The 13,363-nt window shown below is 28.9% G+C and overlaps 2 protein-coding genes across 2 annotated transcripts; both read left to right on the plus strand.

Annotated features, from left to right (window-relative positions):
- Positions 1–1,673: 1,673 nt before the first annotated feature.
- Positions 1,674–8,731, plus strand: LOC113382169 (GILT-like protein 1). The gene is made up of 3 exons (XM_026620712.1): positions 1,674–1,760; positions 3,788–3,919; positions 8,588–8,731. Exons 1-3 carry the CDS (start codon positions 1,674–1,676, stop codon positions 8,729–8,731), a joined length of 363 nt encoding a protein of 120 aa, XP_026476497.1.
- Positions 8,732–8,810: 79 nt separating this feature from the next.
- On the plus strand, positions 8,811–12,467 carry LOC113382171 (GILT-like protein 1). Its single transcript, XM_026620713.1, has 3 exons — positions 8,811–8,948; positions 10,568–10,708; positions 12,348–12,467. The coding sequence occupies exons 1-3, from the start codon at positions 8,811–8,813 to the stop codon at positions 12,465–12,467; spliced, it is 399 nt and encodes a 132-aa protein (XP_026476498.1).
- The last annotated feature ends 896 nt before the right edge of the window (positions 12,468–13,363 follow it).

Here is a 13,363-nt window from a genome sequence, read left to right on the forward strand (position 1 = left end):
TTTTATATATTTCTGTGTCGAGAAAGCAGCAATAGACAATAATAAGATGGAATGATTGAAACTTTTCTACAAATATCTCCGATTCTGTAACACAGATTCTGAAGTTGTATTGATAGAAACAGATTTAAAAATTGGGTCATTTGACCATACAGACGTATATCATCTGTACTCAGGTTATTTGTAAATATTTTAAGATTTTTGAAGAATTGGTACAGAAGTTTTGCCCAAGGAGGACAATGCAACGATCGACTCCTAAATCTTAACTAAACGTAACTTGATCAATTTTTTTTACTATTCAGTGTGGAAAATGAAAATCTCTTGAATTATAATGTTTTCGATAAATTTCAATAGTATACTTTACATGGTCATTAAATATACTTCCAACATCACGTTGCGCACTAAAAAGTGGGCACAAAGAAAACGTACATGTACATCTTTTAGGGCGCGTCCATTAATTACGTGATCGATTTTTCAAGGATTTTTGGATCCCCTCCTACTCCTTGATGTTACGTGGTGATATTCAAAATTACCTCCCCCCAAACATCATGTGGATTCTTAGTTACGAAAAAATTGTATTTATTTTTATTTATTTTTTTGAAAATGTTTGGATTTTTTAAAAATCTTACTGTATCTCATCTTCCATCACGTGATAATTTGTGATTTTTTTGTCAAACCTTCCCCTCCCCCTGAAAACCCCACGTAACTAATGTACGCCCCCTTATTAGTAACAAATTGCAATAAAAAATGATATATGAATAATTTATTTTTTATATATTAATACTTTAAAATTTGTCTATTTTCAGTTATGAATATCATCGAATTTCTTGATGCACAAAGAACTAAAAAATGATGATTCTGGAAACAGATTCAAAATTGGAAATTGCTACCCAATTTAGTTAATTGGTACTAGTAGAATACAATTTTTTGCAAGATGATAAGGTAATTAATCTTAGGCATATTTCTATTTTTTCGGATATTCTGAATTTTAGGAGATTGATTTTTTTTTACAAATCCACTCCAATATGTTCGCATATTTTATAGAATTGTGTCTTAGAATTTTTCTAATATAGATGATATATTTGCACATGAGTACATATTATACATATATACATTTTTTAAGTAAAAAAGGATATTACTACTGCTTGATATCAGGTTGTCCATAACATTATCTTAAACGTAGCCAGAGACTTACGACAGTGCTACGATCTCCCTAATTTTATAAAAAAAATATTTTCAGTTCAATAATCTATTTAGATCATGGGGACATAATATATTAATAAATTAAAATATAACTTAACATCGTTAAAAAAAATTAATACATTTTAATATAAAAATGTAAAACATTACACATCCTTGCGAAAAAGTTACCAAATTTATATAAACCTTCATCCATACAGTTTTATATGAAAAAATCGATAAATCCAATATCTCTAAGATATCTCTTTCAGTGTATTTTGGCGAATAGGCACTAATCCGATTATTTATTACCCGCTGCACAGTTTTAGAAGCGCTGTCCATCGCTGATATGGTTTTTATATATAATACAGTGTAAGATGTAGGACTTCCATGCAGAACTTTAGAACGTGTTTTTGAGTCTGAAGTGTCTGACGCGTCGCGATTCGTTTTCGATTATTAATTTTATTTATTACCAATTTATTAATTTAATTTCCATTATGATCAACAAGTGTTCTGTGATACTAGCTGTACTGTGTTCGATTTTAGGTTCTTCAATTATATCTGCATCAGAATTAGATGGCAAGGTAAGTAGATAATGGATACAGAAGTGCTGATACATTTCTGTTGAAAATTAGAATAAAATTATTATTTTAATACAATAGTGTTAGAAGATGCAATAGTTTTTTTTAGCTACAATCGATTTTATCATATGTAATGAAATTTATAAATAGGAACATGTGATGGTACAGTGCATGGTTCAAATAAGTTATTTTCTTGGATTCAAAGTTTTTCGACCAGTGAAGATGTTTTTGGTTTTGCATGATTCTTGCCAACGAAAGACGATTTGCACTTGAGATTATATTTGAAATCTTAACCTCAAGATGAAATTTGATATCATACTACTTCATATCGATCTGGCTGAAGTTGGAATCAAACCCGGGACTAGTACGTGATAGCCCATGTTTTTCCCTATTTCGAAACATCGTGCCTTAAAGCCAATTGCTAGAACTCCCCGTACCAAAAACTATTTTTTATTTTATTTTTTTTAATTTTGAAAATTTGTTTTTTGTACAATTTTAGATTTTCTTAAAAATTAACCAGCACGACCCCTTATCAATACGAATCTTTGAATTATTTAAATCGGTTAATCGGTGTTTCCGAAATCGTCAACGAAAATTTGTATCCGCACACACACATACATACATACTTACACACGCACACACACATACATCCATTTTTTCTAAGGTATGCTAAAATGTGCAGAAAACTTTGAAACGTAAAGATATATAAAAATTTTTATTTTCGATTTTTTTGTTAATAAAATCTGAAGTTTAGATTTTATTAAAACCGTTCAGATCTGTTTCAATGCAACTGATTACTAATAATAATTAATGCTATGGAATTAATTATTTATTAAAACCTAGTGGCAGACATCAAAATAATCGTTATAAATATATATAACCATAAGTTGAATAATCTGCACAGAATAAACAACAATAAAATTAATGTATTTATTTACTTTGTTTTATAGAGTCATTATATTGGCTGGTTTAGATAATGATATCAAATTTTGTTCTGATTGGGGTTTTCTATTTATTCTGAAAAATCCATATACTAATCCACTAAAATATTTGTGTGTCGTGATAAAATGAATGTTTTATTGTACATTTAATGAATCTTGGCATCACTGATTCTTGTTTCTGATAATTACGAACAAAAGCAAAATTTATCACAGTACATCTCTATAATTACATATTTACATGCGCATAACCGGTGTTAATCTAATCAGGTTAATCTTAATATGGGTTTTTTATAAATTTAATATTGCGTTTTATAATTTGCAATCAGATTTTAATAGGAAGTTAGATATTAATATTTTCATGCATATTTTGTATTGTGGTTTTGAACAGCAATCTGGTCTTAAGAGTCCTATTATGATGATACATGATTGTTTTGGAAGGGTACCCAATGGTTGTTCTATCTCTATATTTGATATAATTTTTTATTAATTTTTTTCTAATAATAATGATATTCCTCTAATTTAATCACGTAATGCCAGAAATGACTATTTTTACTCATTCTTTATTATTCAAATTAAAAATTGATATCACCACAGCTTGACATCAGGTTTGAACCGGAGAATTTGAGATTTGGAAGCCAAGCGTATGAACCCCCATAAAAATAATTAGGATTATATAGTTCATTTATTTTGCTGAGTTTGTTATTATGTGAGCTAATCTTCTGAAAATACATAATTTTCATTGGATGCTCTTCAGGAACTTAAAATCGAAAGTTTAGACTTTGAAGAGCAGATCCTCAAATTTTTGGAAAAGTCAAAAAAATTGATCGACGTAAAAGCTCAATTATTTCTTTCGCGACCTTTCAACATCTTTCTAGGCAAGAACCTAAAGAACTTAAAAAGAACCTAAATTGTGACGTGGATAGTTCCCTTGATAAATAACAAGTATAAATGGATATTTCAGCCGTTTAACTAAAAGCTTATTACATCTTCCTTAAAACATTGTTGTTATCTATTTGGCTATACAACCTTCTGATATATAAATGAAATTTTAAATAAACTACATAATTATGATATTTTTTCTTTTTTTAGCTAGATGTGACCATTTTCTACGAAACTTTGTGCCCAGACAGTGTCAGATTTATATCAAATCAACTTTACCCAAACTTTGAAGCTTTGGCGCCGTTCACGAACTTCAAATTTGTGCCATTCGGAAAAGCAGCGGTAAGTTTATTTTAAAATTTAATTAAATTTTAATAACAAACGTTAGTTTTTAGTTATTTATTGTTTACACAAATTATGCATCTATCTAACTGTAATGTAATATTATAAATTAGCGGCTGAGGTTTAGTATAAGATGCATAAAATACCTGCTCGACGACGGTTTCTGTTTTTGTTGAAAACCAATAACGCTTAATAATTTATGGTTTGCCCAGTTATATAACAGGAAGAGAATTCAAAATACTGGAAATGCAGTTGTAACGGATTTATAATCGTCAGATTTTGTTTTTGAAATGGTTGGAACGGAATTTTGTCATTGTTGCTGTTTTGTTTACATGGTTTTGTCCTGATATGGAAACTTTTAACTCAATTAATAAATGTGTCATTATCATTGAATATAATTTAAATTTCATCATTGGACAATAAATAAGCGATCAAAAATATATATTTGTGATAAAAAAAATGTGGAAAAATTATACTTTAATTTGTAAAAAATAAATTCATGATCTCGATCAATTTCAGTACATCTAATTTCAAACTTTGGATTATTAAGATTAAAGAATTTTCTAACGACGTTGTACTTTAATTTTTTTTATAATTGATATTCTCGTGTATTTACAAATCGATTATTTAATTCAAAAAGTCAACGAACTATTTTAATGTTCTAAGCAGTTTTTCAAATTATCGCATATTTAGAGTGCTTAGTAATGTTTTACAAGTTGCAACATTTGCAGAGTGCAGCAGTCTACATATATATTGATATATTGAATAACCTAAAATAATATAGAAGATTTACTACATATAGTAAAAAATAAAATATAATACATATTTATATTACTAGTAGTTGTATTAAATTATTTAATTTTCTTATCTACCATATTCATAAATCCATACTATAATTTCGGGCTACATTCATAAAGATAATTTTACAATTTGACCTAATTAGACGTCCTAATCAGCATAAGTTTTACACAATATTCACGTTAAACTAAATTAAATTTTACAGATTTAATATAAAAAAAGTCGTGTTTTATCAAATCGTAGGAATGCGTAATTTGATATATAACATTAGAAATTATTTTTATGGTTCGTTTGCAATTAACTCGTGCGCGATTATTATTGCAGGGGTAATCAACCTTGGTTATAATAAGAAACCACAAAAATATTGATGAATGATATAGATGATAAAAAAAATAATAAAACAATTGAGTAGATTATGAGATTTAATAACATTTATTTTAAATTTTGAATGAGAAGTGATGCTACTACTCAACTAAGACTACAAAGTAGTTGTGATTATTCTTAATATTTTTTATAATTTTAATATTATGAGCTATTTAGGGAGATCTTATGCCTCTCTTACAAAGTCTAATAAGTGTAATATTAAAGGTTTAGAAAATGATTTAGTATTTTCAAAGAAATGTAATGAATGAATTCAAGTTTATTAATTTTGCCATGTTACGCCATCTAAGGTTGAGCTGGACAAATGAAATGAGCTGCAAATTAAATTTTTCCTTCTATTTATTTATAGAATAATACATTTCTCAATAGCATTTTGTAAATTTATTAAAAATAAAATAAGTAAATTACAGCCATAGTGGCAACATGCTCGATTGGCATAAAAGAGCTACTGAATACCAGTCCTTTGGAAAAAAAACTGGTTAAGGATTCTGAATATTTTGTTAAAATTAGTATGAAAAAACATTGAATAGGGTCAGATAACTAGTGGTGCATGGCATCGTGCCTTAAGGCAAATTTCCTTTTTTTTACTAATTTTAAAGAAATGAGATACCGTTTTTGGCACTTTTTGCCCCGTATCGTCAAAACGCCTAAACCTGCCTGTATGTAAAATTGTAAAATGTATGGCTTTGATTGTGATCGGTTAAAAAATTAAAAATGATGTAAATGGCTAAATTCTATAGATACAAAGGAAACAAATGAAAAATACAAAATAGTAAGTAGAAGCTTGGTTACTAATCATGGATCTATTCCCTTGGAATTGTTCCATTCTTGAGTAAGAACGTCTATTTTTCTTTATCGTAATATTTGAGTTTCCAACATCTGTATCCATTATATTTAGTCTCAATATCATATTTTTACGCGTTCGAAGACTAGAAAGTCCATAAAATTGCCAAGAGAGAGTACGACGCCTACAGACGTGTATGCGATCGCGTTTCGCAAATTCGCAAAAATCGCAATAATAATCATACAGGGCTACATCATAAATACTAATTTAATTACATAACATCATATAATTTCTTGATACATTCCTTTCCTAAATAAAAAAATCAATGGAATGACAAATACCGGTACAAGTTACGCGTTTTCATCGATAATCAGTTTATCAGTCGCACCGTTACGGATACACATATTGTAATAATATAAACATTAATAGTGCGGAACTCTCCATAAAATACCGTTGGAAATCTTCCCAAGGCACGAAGAATGTTTATTTGGCATATTGTATGCTGATTTTTGTTAAATATTGATTATTGATGGAAGGATGTCGCATTTGTGACGACAAAGTTTGTCGCTTTCGAGTTGGAAGACCTAGTTAGAAATAATAAACAATATATTGTTTTGCATTTTAAATTGATAAGATCTATGCGAAAAATACTCGTTTGACGTCAATTTGAAATATCGAAAAAGACATGGTTGATTTTATTATTATTTTATAAATTTAAAAGCCATTTGGTTAAACTCTATGATAATTCGCATTGATTAGTTTTGCACGACGATCGGCTGAATTGTTTCTTAGAATTAGTAGAAAAGTGCAAAAATAATTCTCTACGATTTACAAAAAGTCCTGAACCGATTTTAAAAATTTAAAAACTTTTCGAAAGATATTAGTTGGAAAAGCGCTGAACAATTTTTGGTGAAGATTGGCTGGACCGTTCCTTCATTATTAGCTCTTGAATCTTGAATAATTGTTCGGCAATTAATGAAGCTTTGTAAAGTTTTATATTATTCACACATATAGAGAATTTATTTATTTCATTCAAAGAATTAAAATCGGCTAGTTGTCCGATCGGATCTTTTTATTCTTTTACCATCAGTTTTCCCCAGATCACCGCTTAAGAACCACAGATGTATCTAAAAATTCCTGTCGAACGCAATCTATTTGTCAAGCAACTTTGTCATGTGTAAAACCAAGTATCGATACACATTAGTTTAGATAAAAATTATTGATTTATGTTCTGTTTTATGAAATTGCAACATCATAGCGAAGGAATGCTATGGTTGTTCTTAGGTCATAACACCCAAGAAAAACATGTGATCTCTCCATAGTTCTGTACCTGTGGTAATCAATCCTAGCATAACTCTCAGTTGTATTCTTGACTATTCTTCTCCAATAAAACAATAAATGAACATCATAAGAAACCAATAAGTCACACTAACGATCGAAATGGCAATATGCACGTTTTTATTGTCGGTCTGGTAATGGCTTCTTAGATTACCAGGATGCTGGACAAGAAAGTGGTATAGATTGATCTTGAAAACACGATTAGTATTTCTATTCGTAATTGGAAATGGATATACTACTACTACTAGGGCACAGGAAAAACATAGGTAATGACTTCTAATTACTACAGCAAAACTAGAGATAATGAGCTTTTTGTAATTAATCGCTATGGCGAACAGAGATTAGCGGATGGTAGTACTGTTATGTCTTTGCAGAATTAGGAATAATAAAATAATATAAAAATTATAATTAGATAATTATTATTACTTGGGTACATCATTTACATAATTATATAAATATACTTTTGCAAAAACAAATAATCTTCATAAAGTAATTGAATTAAATTTTGAGCAGATAGCATTACTGTTACGTCTTTACTTCTCTTTGCATGATTGGAATTAAATGTAATAAATAAATACCAAATTTATAATTACTTGGTTTTAACGTTTGCATACGTAACAAAATCGTCTTGAGTCTTAGTTTCTTTGGAAAATTAACAACCAGATTTCTATCAGTCAGTTCTGGTGACTTGTGCCTGGTTGCAATCCGTATTATTTCTTTTTGCTGATTGCTGACAAACAATTGTATTGATAGTTTTGAGTTTTGAAATCATCTTATATATAAACAGTTTTTGATAGGTTGATGAATTGAATCTTGGTTCTAAAAGACAACACAGTTTTTTTTTAATTATTTGGCCTTTGACCTTTAGGTCATTTAGCAACATTTACATATTTTAGTATACATTATTCAATACAGTTCAATAATATTGTTATTGCAAAAACACTAAAGAACCTAATTTATGATATATACTTAGATAGCTACATACAATATCTATATATATACACACATACACACATATAAATATACATACATATACACATACATATATATATACATATATACATCTATGCATACACACTATATATAGATCAAATCCTGATTTTGAAATTATGTAGAAAATTCAGTATAATATTGCCGTGTTAATGGGGAAAGTTATATTATTCCTATATAGTTCTTGAAGAAGTTCTTCTCTCTGTTTTGAGAGTAGGCAGCATTTCCAAAGGATATGGTATATTTGTTTGAAATTCTGGTCCACAGGAACAGAAGGGGTCCTATGTTCGTCCAATTTTGTATAAATGAGACCTACAAAAGGTGTGAGCGCATCTAATTCTATTTATCATGGAAATGTCTTCTCTGGTCATTTTTAGTTTGCTGAACCAGGTACTAAATGTGACTTGGGGTTTGCAGGTTTAATAAAGAGCCCTTTGAAGTCGATTCTAGTCATAATCGACAACACAGTTACTCAAGTTCCTTTCGAGTTGACTTTTCCTTTACTTGTGTATTTCATATAATTTACAATTAATGCTTTTCATTCATTTAAATTGTTTTTTTATTTTCTTTCACAGAAATTAATGATGGTGAATCCTTCGAATGCCAACACGGTCCAGAAGAGTGCAGGGGCAACATGCTGCAGTCCTGCGTCCTGCACCTCCTGGCAAAAACCCGATGATGCACATGCGCTTTGTGGGATGTCAGATGCATCCATCAGCCGACCACTCTGGCAAAACGGTAAATTAGAAAAATAATTTAAATAATGTTAATTAATTTGTGAAAACAACGGAAATGGACAGTTGCCCGAAATATATTCATAGAATCATATCATACTATGAAACAATAAATTCATTACTTCTGTTTATGATGAGATAATGCACCAATGTGTAAGATGAATCATACAGATTATTATTTCATATTATTTTATAAGTGGTCCATCAGCAAATTGGATATATTTTTTTAAATATCTGTGCCAATAAGTACGGAACATCAGCAAATTTTTTAGGTGTACTTGAATTTCTAAATAGAATGCCAATTCAGTGATTTTGTAAATCGCAGTTTAAAAAGATTTAGCTATCTCAATTTACATATATTTCTCTTCTCGGATAGCTTTACTGTGATAAATGCTCTTTTTTTTCAACTGTTTAGGATACTTTCTATTTTGAATTTCACCGAAATTTATAACATTTTTATATTCCCTGACTTTGTAATCAAAATTCTTACATAGTCAGTATAAGAATGTCGTAGCAAATAAAAACTTTGAATACTTGCTCAACTTGTTTATTTTAAAACGTGAATTTCTTTAATTGTTTGAGATTTTAATTTTTTAATATCACATTAAACATCTTACATCCTCCAATTAACAGATAAAGTTTAAACCAAGTATGTAATAAAATAATGTGGCTTTAAAAATACTTGTATTTTTATTGATATTTGTTTTAAATGTGCATCTTGTGCAGTCTGCGCGTTTCTAAAAATAAATCGGTTTATATAATTATTTGCATCAGAATGTGCAATTAGTTTGAAAATCTTGTAATTTAGCATATTTTGCGAGTAACATCATCTAATAAGCCAATTAGAATTTAATTAAATGTTCGTTATGTTAATTGAAATTCTGCTCATGTTTTATGCATCTTAATGAACTTTAAATATATCTTCAGTTTGTTTTATTAAATAACAGATACTAATCTTACAATTGATACGCTAAAGATAAAAAATATGATAGTAAAAATATATAAGCAATTAATACAACGGTATGTGACAGCAGATTTTATTAGTGGATACTGGTCTAATTAAATCCATTTGGGCCATTCTTTAATATTTATTCATAATGGCATCAAGATAATAATTTGAGTTTCTACATCACCAATTAAATAAATATTTTGCTGCAAAATTAATCTTGATGCAATGATGAATAGATATTATGGAACAGCCCACATGGATTTAATTAGATTTTAATGGTTTATAAATATTGATATGTGTCATAATATTTGAGATCACGAAACTATCACAGATGGCGCAAGAATTTACTTAATGACATATGTTAATAACAAATATATTGGAGTGCGCTCTATCTAAATGTTAATATTAAGAGCTAAACTATTAGAGATTCATTTTTTATTAATTTGGAAACATTGGAGCCCTTGGGAGCAAAGAAATTCGTAAATGTCCATGTTAAGGATCACCCTAATATTAATGGCTAAATTATGAATGGATGGTAAAAGGCAATCAACACAGGTGTGTCACGTGTTATTTTTATAAAAATGGACAAATGGATGAATGTACCTCCGAATTAGTTATTTTCCATTAAAATAACTTTATATTATGATCTTAATTTCTCTGTTTTTTTCTTCCAGTGTACTAGGATGGTCGGAATCGACTGGAATCTGGTCGATCGTTGCATGAAGTCCGACGTCGGAAGATTGTTGCAATTGCGCGCCGAAAGAGAGACGAACGCAATCTGGCCTCAGTTCATTCCCACAATCGTTTTCAACGGGGTGAGTGATACATAATGCGAATTTAATTGATGTAATGAAATATCAATCAATCTTCTTTAGAAAATAAATATTTGCATCAAGGTTTGTTGTGATGGCGATAATTCGGTTTTAATAAGACCAATTGCAGCGCATGGAGCCTAGTAAAGGGAATGCTTAGGGCAATAGATGAGTGGTGTCTGCATTTTTTCATAATCTTTAACTTTTTCTAAAATTTCGGGTTTTGCTCAAATTTCTTGAAATTGTGGAATTTTATTTCAAAGTCAGTATAAGAGAAATTTCCACATATAATGTATATATGAATTGTCTGTGTACAATACGTGATATGTGTCCATATAATTTTTCTAACAAAATACTCCCTAAATTAAAAATTTTGTTCGTTAAAATTAGAAATTTCAGGACGAATCTAACTGTATATGAGTTATAATCATTCATAGAATATTGTAATGATCTTTTGCATATTGTAGAGTCAAATTGAACATTTGATCTACTCTTACTCGTTAGAAATGTCGCTATAACTCGAGTCCCATAATAGTAAAGTAGTAAACTTTTTAAAAAAAATCATGAAAGTTTGAACAATTTTCAGTATAAAACGTTATATAATCGTCACTAAATTAATAAATATTTAAAATAAACAAGATTACGTGAAAAAACTGGATTTTCTTATAACGGTTGGTCGTACCTCAAACCAAAAAATAAAATACGAATTAATATGTCTTAAATTTCTTAAAAATTATATATATAATAAAATACAAATTGATGTGTTTCAAATTTCTTAAAAATTATGTAAATCAATTACGTATTATATGGAATGGTGGAAACGTTGTCGTACCTCAAACCCGAAAAATAGTATACCTATTGATGTTACCAAATTCTTAAAATTTATGTAAGTCATTGGAGCACCAATTTTTTGCTTACTTTACTGTATAATTGCAGTGAACTAAGAAAAGATTGACTTAATAAATTTTTTTAAGAATTTAGGTATGCAGTGTATGCCAATATTCTATTAAATTCAAAGAGAGACTTAAGTAAACATCCTTAGCTCGGATAATTAATTTAAAAATGCTACAAAATTATTTAAGATTCACAAGCATTGAAATAATATAAATTTAAAAAAAGTCCAAGACGATTTCTAAATACAATTATCCAAACTTTCATAATTGTTTTATTTTAAATTTATAATTTATTCGAGTCATTACCTAGGCTCATTTTAAATTGCTAATATGATTCTACTCTGCTTTTGCGAATAATAAATATACGAGGTCTCTAAAATAAATCTTGAAAACCGTCGCTAAATATTTTAATAGGATGATGATGATCAGAATTTTAGTTTTATGTATGATTTTTTTCTTTTATGTATGATTGGTGTTGCTTTAGCAATTAAAAAATATTTGATGTTCCACCAGTCAATTTTGAAAACCCACTGCTAAATATTTTAATAAAATATGATAATCATCATATCGGTATATCATTTGAATATGATTTCACTCCGCTTTGGGAATAATAAACTAATTGCATTTCTCAATACCAATCAATTCTGAAAAGCATAGCTAAATATTTGAATAAAGGAGGATGATGATAATTCACTACACCGAGTAAATATTCTGTTTGCTTCTAAGTATCTTCATATTATTTTTTTCAGGTTTTTAATCAAGATTTGCAAGATAGGTCACAAATTGACTTCAGAGGAGCAGCATGCCATTTTTTGCGCTCCTCATATCCTGCGCTTTGTGCAAACACCACCGCAACAAAAACAACCTAAGAAAACACACTATTTGTAGATGAGACGAAGAGACTTGTTTTTAGAATAACTGCCACCAAGCATCATTTTAATTATTATTTATAGGTTAATACTATGTATTTTATAAATAAATACTTTTTTATACTCCAAAGAATGTTATTTGATGACGGTGATTTTTAAGATTACTTCCATCGGAAGTTATTCTTATGCAAGTCACGAGTAATGGAGTTGCTGCAGGAAATTCATTCCTAGACCAGTTCGTTAACCATCCGGTGACTAAACCTCGTCGAATAAATTATTAGAATGCATTTGTAATAGATACATGATTGAACAAATGGATGGATTCTAATATCAATGAATATTTCTGTACCAAGCAACAGCATTTTTATTTAAAAATATTGAACCAAAATATGTATTCAAGTGAAATAGCTCTTTCCTGCTGCATCAAATGAGATAAACAAATCTTTTTTTTAAATAAATTCTTAAAAGTTCAAATATATCAAATTTAGATGTGCTAGCGTAGGGCATATCAAAAGATTCAAAAAAAAAATTGATCCTTAAGGGTTGTTGTTGGTATCAGTAAATCTTATTTTTTTTTTATTTTTATTTAAACAGATTTTCAGACCATCTGTTCCGGTTATTTTTCCAATCTGTATTAATCCTAAAAATCATTCGTTAAACTGTTACATTATTTAACCTACGATGAGAAGCATTTTTTATTACTAAATATGATAATAATTTGCAAATGATGAGTTGTATTATATGCTACAACTGTACTCTTAAATCTTTGAAAATAATCATCGGTGTATGATTATTTGTAAGACTAACGGCTTTACTTCCGCCTTTTGCTGCTAGTTATAGATTTACTGAAAATGTAGACACGCAATGATAAATCACTTTGAATTGCATCTTTGAAA

This window comes from Ctenocephalides felis, unplaced genomic scaffold (assembly GCF_003426905.1).
Source record: "Ctenocephalides felis isolate EL2017-DRISC unplaced genomic scaffold, ASM342690v1 CF-g0.4_SCAFFOLD_03342, whole genome shotgun sequence".
NCBI classification, from domain to species: domain Eukaryota; kingdom Metazoa; phylum Arthropoda; class Insecta; order Siphonaptera; family Pulicidae; genus Ctenocephalides; species Ctenocephalides felis.